The sequence below is a fragment of the Xiphias gladius genome, chromosome 3, assembly GCF_016859285.1.
Source record: "Xiphias gladius isolate SHS-SW01 ecotype Sanya breed wild chromosome 3, ASM1685928v1, whole genome shotgun sequence".
NCBI lineage: Eukaryota > Metazoa > Chordata > Actinopteri > Istiophoriformes > Xiphiidae > Xiphias > Xiphias gladius.
The window spans coordinates 10,387,324-10,399,093 of NC_053402.1; the positions used below are offsets into that span (position 1 = coordinate 10,387,324).

The 11,770-nt window shown below is 41.5% G+C and overlaps 1 protein-coding gene across 1 annotated transcript in view; it reads right to left on the bottom strand.

Annotated features, from left to right (window-relative positions):
* Window positions 1-4,611, bottom strand: part of cacna1ha (calcium channel, voltage-dependent, T type, alpha 1H subunit a) — a 112,819-nt gene extending 108,208 nt beyond the window's left edge. The window contains exons 1-2 of the mRNA XM_040120253.1: window positions 4,318-4,611; window positions 2,704-3,191 (exon numbers count right to left, since the gene is read on the bottom strand). Of these exons, the coding sequence (XP_039976187.1) occupies window positions 2,704-3,167 (464 nt within the window). The 5' untranslated portion in view covers window positions 3,168-3,191; window positions 4,318-4,611. The remainder of the gene's footprint in view (window positions 1-2,703; window positions 3,192-4,317) is intronic.
* Between the last annotated feature and the right edge of the window lie 7,159 nt (window positions 4,612-11,770).

An 11,770-nucleotide genomic window follows, 5' to 3' on the forward strand; every position in this document is an offset into this window, starting at 1 on the left:
TAAATTACTCCTGGATCATTAAAGGGGCATTCCACCAGTTTTACACATGAAGGTCAGTTTCATCGTCCTGGAGAGTTCTACTCAACCTGTGAAAACAGATGTCGTCTTTGGCTCTGGAGGGAGCTTTTCTAATTGCAGCATCTGAGGTATCTTGAGTTAGAAATGTCAAATAATTGACAGAAAACCTACATTTTAGACCTCAGCAATGGAGTTTGAAAGATGAGGGCATTTAAAAGAGAAGAAATTTCGGAATAAGTTACAGAATTGCATTTGTAGTCGACCTACACCAATAAATCAGCCAGACTGTTATGAAGACTATTAGCTTACTGCAGCTACATCAGTGTGGGTATATACTTTATGTTGGCCAAGAAACAACAAGAAACTTCAGTACAGAAATGCCAAACTAGGCTTGAGGTTATTTAGAAACAGTGTCACCATGACATACTTTATGCACCGTGGAGCACTGAGAAGTTGATTTTTTTCACTGTAAAATGTCCCGCTTGTCAAAATTATTCAAAAAAAAAGAAAAAGAAACTACTCTAAGTGATCCATATCAAAATGGATTTTTTCTATGTTGTGTGTTTATGTTTAAAAAAAAATATAGGTTTATTTATCGTTTTCAGATTTTTTTTGAACTCCCAAATAATGATGTCAATAGTGGCCTCAATCCAGTATCAGTCTGGCTTTAAAGTGTAGGATCCAAGTCTTTGGAAACTTGACTCATATCAGGGACAAAAATGCAAAACAAAAAAATATTTTGATCAGTGACATACTGATTTTGACTGTTTTTTAACCTTTCTCTAGCAAGTTCCCCAACTTTATGTAAGGGAAATGTACTGTCTATTTACTCTCTAACTTCAAACACCTTGTCAAGATTCACCTCCAAAAGATACACCTCTACCTTCAGGCTGCCACTGCCACAGGACTGTACAAACACACACTGTATAACAACACATCGGTGGATGCAGCCAGAGTCTACAGTCAGCTAGCATCATCTACTAAAGCTATAAACTCCCCACAACACTCGAACGCAAAGAGAAGATTTGAGGAGAAAAAAACATTTGCTCTCAGCACCCTACAGATCAATTTCCAGTGTGCACAAAAATGTACATAAGAAATAAATATGACTCAGGTCCTGATTTTGTTTTTACACCACCCACAAAACTGCATCGGGGATGAAAAAATATTGCAGTGGTTCATCTTCAAATTCTTTTCACAGTACTTGGATGCACATTATGTTCTTTTTTTTCCATGCTCCAGTGTGCTAAAACATCCCACAGATGAAAATCATCCGGGCAGGATGTTCAGCCGAGGGGTATCAATAGATACTAAAACAGACGAGCGGCTAAAAACTGATGTCACCTTGGACTCTTTCGGATCCCCATGTTAAATTCAAATGAATGACTTTTAGCACGAAAACGTTTCGAGAAAATGTTAGCAGAGGGATGCTTTAACCTCAAAAACAGTGTTTAACCTGGTCAGTTACAGCTGGTAACTAATTTGCATCTTCAGGTAGCTCTGATTTGTATCTGAATTTGACTGAAACACAGCTCCAGTTAAATGTTACCCAGCACTTCAAATCCACACTCGTGCGCCCAAGATAAACCCAAGTAGGTTTTGTAATAAAATACAAGAATGAAAGTAAACCCAGAAACATTGCTAAGAAAAATTGAAGACAGCTGAAACTCGGAATAATGAGTGGAAAGGTTTTTACCAAAGGTGACCAGAAAAGAGCATGACACAGGGGTCACTGGTCCGTGCTCGCATTCCCTACAGACAGGTTTCTTTGTTCTTGTGCTTTAACACTTATAATGACTATGCCTCAGTGCAAAAATGTGCTAGATTCATACAGGTATCTCCTGTATATACCTACAGCCAGTGAAAACACTTGGAAAGCTCGCCCTTTGGCTGGAGGAGGCCAAAAAACTCCATCTACAAACAACAAAGTGGTAAAATTTGCAGAAATAGAGCCAACATTGCTTCTATGTGTATCTGAATGTACTTTTTGCAGCCCAAAAGCTCTGTTTTTGGCTCCTACTTTACAGAGGCCAAATTGCTTCTTTGAGCAAAATGCACCAATATGGTTTCCCTTGACAAAGTGAACAACCAACTCGCTGGATTAGGCGATTTATACCATCTTTTAGCCACAAAGCAAAGCACAGGCCCGTACACAATATTAAAAATATGAAATAATCCAAATCTCGAGCCGGCGCACGACAGAAAATCAGTAAAAGTACCGTCTAAAAAAAGAACAAAGTATCTACTATTTCTCCAATGAGGAGGAGTTCAAGACAGCTGTAGTAAGAGCAGTTGTCCCTATATGTACAGCCACACACTTCATTAATAATCTCATATGCCCAAACAATGGTTGTCTGAGAAAATTTGACCTCAGTGTTCGGAAAAACGAACAGGCAAGTTTCACCAGTGTGCCACTGGCGCTTGTTATTCTCGTGGAAACAAGCAAGTTGCTAAATTTCCATGGCTAGTGCAACGCTAACAAAACCATAAAAGCCCATGAACAACAGCTGATGACATCATCGTGTTTAGACATGCGGTTTAGACTTGAAAGCATATGAATCACATACCTTCGATCGGGAGGTGTGTGTGTGTATGAGTGCCAGTGCTCACACATAAAGGAGTGAGGACATATTTGGTCTTACCAGGTGTCAGACAGGGTTAGATTTCCAGCATATGAAAGGATATGGGTTACAGACGACACGAAGACACCAGTTTCGAGGCCTTGTTGTTTGCTTTAAGCAGAAGAAGGCAACAGGGGCGAGGGCCGGGTACGGCTGCTGCTCCTCTTCCTCTGAGACACAGTCTGGATCACGAATAGGAGCCGTGATGCGAACTCCCAGCGTTGCTCCAACTTCCACTTCCAGCTCCGGTTCTTGCCCTTCATGCTCCTGAACCTCAGGGCTCCATTCATCTCCTCCTTCTCCCCAACCACTACTGCTCCTCCTCTTCCTCCTCCTCCTCCTCCTCTTCTCCACCTCCTCCTCCTCTTCATCACTGCCTCCGCCGGGGTCAACATCACGACCTGGGGCGTCACTCCGGTAGGGCGTCGGTATACCGAGCCTCACCTCCTCCTGCACCTCCTCCTGCTGCTCCCGCCCCTCCTGGCACTCTGCGTACTGAAAGCGCGCTCTCCCCTCGCCATCAGTCATGATAGAGCATCAGGCAGAGCCACTCTGCGGGGAAGTCAGATGGAGGGAGGTTAGAGAGACAGTGACAGAAAATGAAGACGGTGAAAAAGAGCGATCAACTCAGCAATGAGCCGTTGGAGTCAGATCACACAATGAGCTGAATAAACACTCATGCTGTTTCCTGCTCAAATCCCTCAGCAGGAAAAGTACTTGCTTCCAATCAATCTACACACAGCTTTTCATTCTTCGTTTACTAACCTGGCAGCGCTTGAGCCTTTCCATGAGCATTTATTTCACAAGGCTCTTTGTCAGTTCAAACATTTCCCTCTTCATGTCTCTCTCTCCACTTAAAAAAAAGGAACAAAAGCTGCCCTATCCCCAGTATAGACAATAAAAGTACTGCACAGAACTGTGAGTCTCTGTGTGGTACTATAACAGAAATAATGTGTTAATATAACGGATACAGTATATTCACTATTTAGCACCACAGACGGACAGTTATTTGCTGTTTCAGTGACACCAAAATAGTTAGAAACACGACATTTATCCTGTAAAACAAGGGAACAATGAACACTACACAATTATGTTGTGATTTTTTTTTTTTTTTTTTTTAACAATTCCGTCTCCCTCTCTCTTCCTGTTGCTATGTGATTGAACAGATGGACTGCTCTGTGTCTGGTTTACTGGAGGTTTTTAGCCCACACCACGCACTGGTGGGCAGGGAATGCGCAAAAAGAAAAAAAGAAAAAAAAAGGAAAAAAGAAAAACAATAAATATCACACTAATCCTGGTTATTATCATAAGTGGAATAAAAACGAGAACAAGACATTAGTCATCATAATCCAGCTAAAAGACTTTTCCCTCCTCAGGGCTTTTTAATGGGCTTTGTTGTCCGTCGTTGTAGGAGAAAAGCGCATCTGACGCTTGAGGCAGTTGCACGCTCTCCTCCAGGAATCGTATGACAGGGAATCATATTCAACATGCTCGCATCAGAATAATCGCCGAAAAGTGCTCACACACGCATTTCAAACGGTGTCAAAGGAAATAAAAACCGCCCGGGAGAACGGGGCGCCCATCACCTGTGTTCCTCGTTTTTCGTTGTTAAAAAGTGGACACAACAGATAACTAAAACATGAGCGACAAAAAGAGCAACTCTATTCTCTTAAATTACCTTAACGAGACGGAATCGGAAGTTCCCATAAGCATGATCCGTGACTTTCCGTGTTTCTTGCGCACGCCAGCCTTTCTCAGCAACCCGGAGCTTTCCTTTCCTTTCTTTCTCTCTTCTCTTCTCTCTCCTCGAAAAAAAAAAAATCTCCCTACTTCTTTTGCTTCTTCACAGATCAATGGTATTCCGAGTGCCGTTAAAAATCTCTGGAAGTGATCAAAGGATCACTTGAAGTGGTCTGGTTCTGCGCGTCGGGTTAAACGGGAACATCTACCCACATCCATGCATCCATCCATCCGTCCATTCTCGCTGAGGTGTCGGTTACGCAGCGTGGAGCGGCGATGCGCGCGCGGAGGGTCGGACCGTGTGGGTCGCTGTGCTGAGGCTCCGTGGATGATCTGACACGGAGAAACTCGGCCCAGGACCCGGGAGTCCTGACACGTGACGCAATGCCCGGTTATGGGGACGTAGCGCACAGTGGGAGACACGCACACATGCGCGCGAAAAAGGCACGAAGAGCCAAGCTGGGCGCGCACGCACCGCTTTGTTTTATGCATCAACATGCAGTCAGCAGCAGATAATGGAAACGGTATGAAAAATATATTAGCCTGTGCAGTCGGTGTAAGTCACGGCATCGTTATCGTGACTATTATTATTATAAACGTTATTGCGCCTTATAGTGAGCTTAGGCTACTTCACATTATTTTCCCCTCCTATGTTATGACTATAACATTCCATGATATTCCTCCAATATGTAGCCTACAGCAACAGAACTGCTTGTATAGAAACACAATAGTGTAATAGGGGAACTAAAGAGAGATTCATTGTGTCTACATCGTCTATGTTTTCACGAAAAGATACGCATCAATATTAATGCAAATATTTGTGCAGATGCTAATAGCCGGTGCCTGTTGGGCTGAATAGATGGGTTCGTGTTTTGGACTTTATCATGACATGCAGGCGCAGAACAAAATAAAGCTGTTGCCAGCTGATCTGCAAAGCGATTTTGAACAGTGGCCAAAGTTGGATTTGCAGGACGAGACCCCCCCCCCCCCAAAGAAAAAAAAACAAAACAAAAATATTATTACATTATTTTTAATTGGTTGGTTGACTTTTGGTCAGACTAACTACATATGTTTTTTTTTATCTGATTTAGTCCAAAAAAGTCACTTTCAGTAACACGATCTGGTCTGCATGCCCAATTATTTTCCCCACAAAGTGCAAAACCCGGTGAGACATTCATTTCATTGAAATAAATGAGCCATCTTGGAACACGTCATCTACCCAACATGAGAAGAAGGAGTTGTGTGGTAAACTACAGGATTTGATTCTTACTTAAAATCAACATTTTTTTTTCAAATTTTGTTGGGTATAGTTGTCATGGTTCACTGCTTGGATTCAATCAGACAACTGCTCCTTCTGTGCTGCGTCAACGTCTTCATTAGGCAATTTGATTCGACAATCCATTTAAACTCCCATGCGGCCTGGACAATCAGTCACAAATACATACTATATATTTAACGACATTTTAGTGGGATAAAGTGAGAGGAAGAGAGAGGAAGAGATGGAGGGAGAGAGAGGCAGAAAATCACAGGCTGAAAGAGACAGACGTTTATGCTGGGGTAGAGTTTAGTGCTGCACATTTGGATCCTGAGCAGCGCTACTGCCAGGGCCCATGCTGGTAAACCCTGCTGACATCAACACTGTAGGAACAACCTCCCAGAAACTTGACAGTTACTGACATCAGGATGGGGGAGAATGAAAAGGATTCAAAGCTTCCCTCTGGAATCCAATCCCTAAGGGGTCATCTACATCGGACAGCTGATTGGATGAAAATCTGACCAGTCAAACATGGCCACAGATAAATGAAAAGTCACATGTGATTCAGACACACCACGTTTGTTGGAAATTTTCTTCTCAAAGACTGAAACGTCATCCATGTGTTCCAATAAAAAAAAACCAATAAAACTGTTTTAACCTACCAGTGCTGCTTTTGTTCCCACTTCGAACCGAGGGGTGGGGGGCAGTGGAAGACTACAGCTAAAGTCAATGCAGAAACTGTGAGAAATAAGTCTACAGAATTCCTCATCTGAAAAAGTGATACATCCTGAAAGCACTGGCTTTGGCTTTAGTTAACTTTTTTTTTCTTTTTTGTTATTATTTAAGGGATAAGACTGAAGTAATTTTATTCTAAAATATAATGTAAGTTTTATCATTTAAAACATCTTATATTAAATACATAAATTGGATTAGAGGGTCAGTCCTCTTAGTTCAAGTAATGCTACTCATCTGTTGCTCTTGCAATATTATGCAAAAATAATTAGCGTAGTCTGTGCTCAGGAAGGGAACAATGTATTGAATTGTTTTGGTATGTGTACTAACAACTCATAATGGAAAAGTAGACCAGCAGGCCAATCTCCCAACAACCTATTGTAATCCTTTAATCTTTGTTTGTATACATACGAAGGGATATGAGACCTATAATCTACACACTCTTTCTGATCCTGTTCTCCCATCCTCATGTCTGTATAACTGACGTGACGAAGGGAACACTTATTCTCTACTTTGGTTGTTGATATTACCAAGTAATATTACCAGGTACAGTGATTTGTTAAATTGGGTCAATAATGTGACTTTGATTCATTTTAATGTATAAATTAGATAAAATGTTTAGTTGAACATGAACATGGAGTAAATTATGAATAAATGTCAGAAATGTCTGCTTTACCAAGTGATGGAAAAACAGGATGATGCAGCTGTCAGGCCCATACAGTTTTTATAGTTCTGTGCTGCAACGAGACATGCAAACTATAAACACAGTGACTTATACTACTTGCTTGTCACAAAAAAAAGCAAAATGTTAGCTGTGTCAGACCAGATATGAAACTCCATGCCTCCCCGAGCCACAAGTCCGTAGTCTCTAGTTTGCAATGCCAGTGCTCGATTTCTAAGACGCCTAATCAAGACACCAAATAGATCAAAACCCTTAAAAACCATTAAAATCCCACATAAAGAGCAGCAGTCATCTTTACAAAGGTCTTGAGGATGACAGTCTCTCATCTGGGTTAGAAAATATTTAAAGTTTAGTTAGTCAGCAACTTTGACAACTGAGCTCTTTGATTAGTGTCACATGTTACGACTAGAATGGCACTCAGTAGAGCACTTACCCCCTCTAAGGCCAATACCAAACAACATGCACCAGACTTCAGAGAAAAAAACTGAAATTCATAGTAAATGATCCGGATCTGCCCCAAAATGTAATGGGTTCTTCCCTGGCCCATGCTCCATCCCTGTATCAAGTTCAGCGCAAATCGGTTCACTACATTTTGCATAATCCTCCTCACAGATAAACCAACAAGCAGACATGGGTGAAAACATAACCTCCTTGATGGAGGTAATAAGATTTGTTGTAATCACACGGCCAGTTATTCAGTCTTTTATTGAAAAGCATTGCCTTACAGCTATCTTACAGCAGTTCAACAGATCACTGTAAAGCATCGGCTACACTGGAACAAACTGAATAAATGCTGGGCACACGGATGTGAAGCCTCTGCCAACCTTCTCGTTGCACAAGACTGAAATAATGATTTGCCAAAAGGTTGATGTTCTTCTTCAAGACCCTTGGCAGCGTAGCCACGTCGCTGAAAGCCAATCAAAGATTTGAGGCACTGAAACTGAAGGGACTATGGAGATTTTATCAAAAACTGAACTTTACCAGTGTTTAATCTGTAGTTATTAGAAAGGAGGATAGGACATTCCTTTATTCACACATCCCAGGGTTATTCATGCTTTTGAAAGGGGGGGGGCTGTCTAAAAACTGATTTTGCTTCCTTGAGCCCCCACTCCACTCCTGAATCAGTCTCTCTCCTGTTATCCGACTGTGAAACATTACATTATCCACAATAACATCCATCGGGAAGACTTGCTGGTTGTAACAGCAGAAAAATCCTCTACGTGTGTGTTTGTGTGTGTGTCCATTCATTCTCAGCTGTGAGCAAAAGCGGGCAGTGTGCTGACAGGCAGAGCTCTGCAGCACACACCCCTCTTACACCTGTCTGCCCCCCCCCCGCCTTTCCATCACACACAGAGTTGGAGCTCATATCCTCATTACCGTAGGCTTGGCCCCAAAATGGCTCCCATGAGGTTTTCGATAACGTTGGCTCCAGTTTCACTCCATTCTCAGCTGCGTGCACAAGGCCTGAAAGCCTGGTTTGAATTTTCTCTTACAAAATGATTTTAGTCTATCATTAGTAGTGTCAGCAAGTATCTGATTTTGTCACCTCGCTTCCCTTTTGTTACACAAGAAAGTAAACTTTAGTGCTGATTTTAAAACACTATACAATGAACAGTATATTCTTAGTCATAAATTCCACAAGGGGACAAATAACAGACTGTGTTATTTCTTAAGGGAAGAAAACATCTCTCTTCACACACTGTATTTAATATATTTGTACGGTACATATTGCCACCAATCTAAATCAATAGGAATGCCTGTGCTTCCCACAGATAATCAATACTCCTCTGTCAGCCTGCACACCCAGCCCTCCATTCCCTGGCTGTCCCAACCACTTTCCCATCCCCCCATCCCATCATCCCCCATCCTCCCCTCCGCTCCGACTCCCACGCTTTCATCATCCAGCCTTTTCTTCCTGCTTTTCTCATCTCCTTCTCATCAGTGACCATCACTCGATCCTACTAAGTGGGATTCTTGAAGTAAAGTAGCAGAGAGAGGAAAGCCATTGCACACACACGAAAGTAAGGGGTTTTCATTTCAAATTACAAAATTACAAAAATGAGACATCCAAGCAGACACAGACTTTTGACTTTGTCTCCGGAGTAATGAATGAATACAACAAAGTCGAGGTATAAAAGAGGTTCTTAAAGATTACAGCATCATCTACATTTTTCTCCGCTCAACCTCACCTTGTCCTCTGATCTATTTTAGTTCAATGTATAAATCCATCTTATCCTCATCCATTCCTCCCCCTCATGTCTCCACCCCACCATCTCTGGGGACTGGAGTCATCTTATCAGGCTTGCTGACGTATGTGAGGAGGGGGAGACACTACACCTCTTCTTTAGGAGGGCTTTCCCCAGCAGCACGGGTACTTCCATACTATACATGTGCAGATATGAGTGTGTGTCACGAGTGTATTGCACAAAGCCACTGAAATATGCATATTCTTGATGTATTATTGAAATCTAGCTAAGAAAAAGCACACAGAGGAACATAAGATGTGAAAGAGAGACTGGCATGGTTGGAAAAAAAGAAGGAAAGAAAAAGATGAAGAGGTTTTTTTAGTATTTTTCATCCCTCTTTCAAGCTGCATGCCTACGTAACTATTCTAATTAGGGTATGGAGAGGAAAAAATATCTGTGCATTCATAAACACAACAGGAAACAGAGGAATAAGTTACATAATAACACACAAGCCCAGCACATACACACACACACACACACACACACATACAGTCCACTTAACCATGCAGCTCAGTCATACATGTTGACATGTGAAAGAAACCTGTGTGTGTGTGTGTGTGTGTGTGTTGTGTGTGTGTGTGTGTGTGTGTGTGTGTGTGTGTGTGTGTGTGTGTGTGTGTGTGTGTGTGTGTGTGTGTGTGTGTGTGTGTGTGTGTGTGTGTGTGTGTGTGAGAGACGCCTAAAAGAGCATTAGATCTGCTCTCATCTGCATATAGCCTGTGTACACACATCGTCTGTTGGCTCATCTTCATTCACTTGCGTGTAAATATGTATTATCTTTAAGCATATGCGTGTGATACTGCTTATAGGTGGTGCTGGCCATGTGATGGCTACCTGTAGGCCTACTATACTTGGCAAACTACTGCTACAGAAGGGTAATGTAAAAATGAAGGGTACAACACAGCTATATTTTGGTCTCTACGGCTCTCTTCTCACTCAAATGGATGCAAAATAACATCAGCGTTCATTAAAGGTGAGCTCAAAGCAAAGTATTTGTGCAGATTTACTTTTCCTGTGTGAATGAGTCAGATGACCATGTCCATTCTGTTGAAATGAACAGATTTCACTCCGAAGGTTCTCTGATTTTAATGCTGAGGTGACTGGGATCTAATACAGACCAGCCACAGAAAGAGGGTCTGTCTGATGACTTGCAGGATACAGCTGATTTGCCAGACATCCTGCCACTGTTTTGTGGATTTATAGCAGCACTTGAAATTTGAAATGAAATTTAGATCAGCAGCAAGGCCTCCTCACTATAAACAGGTCTGCGGGTGACGTCTCATGCCTCCAAATCTGAAGGGTTTGAATCCAGAGGGACTCATTACATATCACGTAGTGGGTGGGAATTGAACCGTTTGCTACACTCTTTGCTGCACTTTTTACAGTCTTGTTAACCACATCCTAAAACACAACACGATTTCATTCGACTGAATAATTTTGATTTGATGAAATTATGCTTCTCCCTATAGACGGGTAGAGCAGACGGATGTGATTGACTGATTGATTGATTGATTAAGGGTGATCTTCATCCATTTATGGCAGACTCATGAAAATCAGACTCATGCACATTTACAGTGACTTTACAGTGATTGAATTTGTTTAAAACAGAATTATGCATATGCACGGCTTTATGAATTTGACAGAAGCAGTCGCTGGCCTTGCAGTGCATAATTCTGCAGCAAAAACCGAAGAAACCAGTTAAGATTCTATGTGTTGCATGATGCCAGCCTATGCCTTTGCCTGTACGGGCTGTTGTGGCCACCGTTTGTATGTGGTTATTATGTGATTAATTAATACACAAGTGAAACAAACGTGTGAACATGGAATGAGTTTTGAATGGATTTACTTATAATATTCCTGTACGCCTGCATCTACACACTAACACACACTCTCACACCTATCTATCAGTGCATACATACACACAAAGACACACATATGCACATGCAAACAGTCCATTTTATCCACTCTGTTGTTTTATCCTGAAACTGTTGTATTCATTTTAGACTTTTTAATCTACATTTTAAAGCCTAACCAGGGACAATGGCTGCAAATTATCTCAAGACAGATCCCATATATACATTATCTTTAAATCTACTGTCACTGTTAAATAAATAAGACAGAAAAAAAAATCTTCTCTCTGCAATCCTGCCAGGCTGAGTGTAACTGTCTCCATCTATAAATAATTTAGGCTGTTTATTGGAACACCAAACACCAAGTGATCTTATCTGTGTCTGGGTATTTGAATAGCTACGAATCTGATAAATATTAGGAAGAAATGTTCTTTTGTTCAGGCGGATCTGATTCCTCATTGCTGTATCTTTTCTAGTCTGATTCTGTTTTTCATTGTGTCTGCACCCTGTCTGCTTTCATCTATTGAAAATAAAAAGGAATATACAAACATACACAGAGGAAATGACTGCCTGCTGGCCTCTTGAAAAATATAAAACTCATTTTCAATACAAAGACCTGCCGGTTC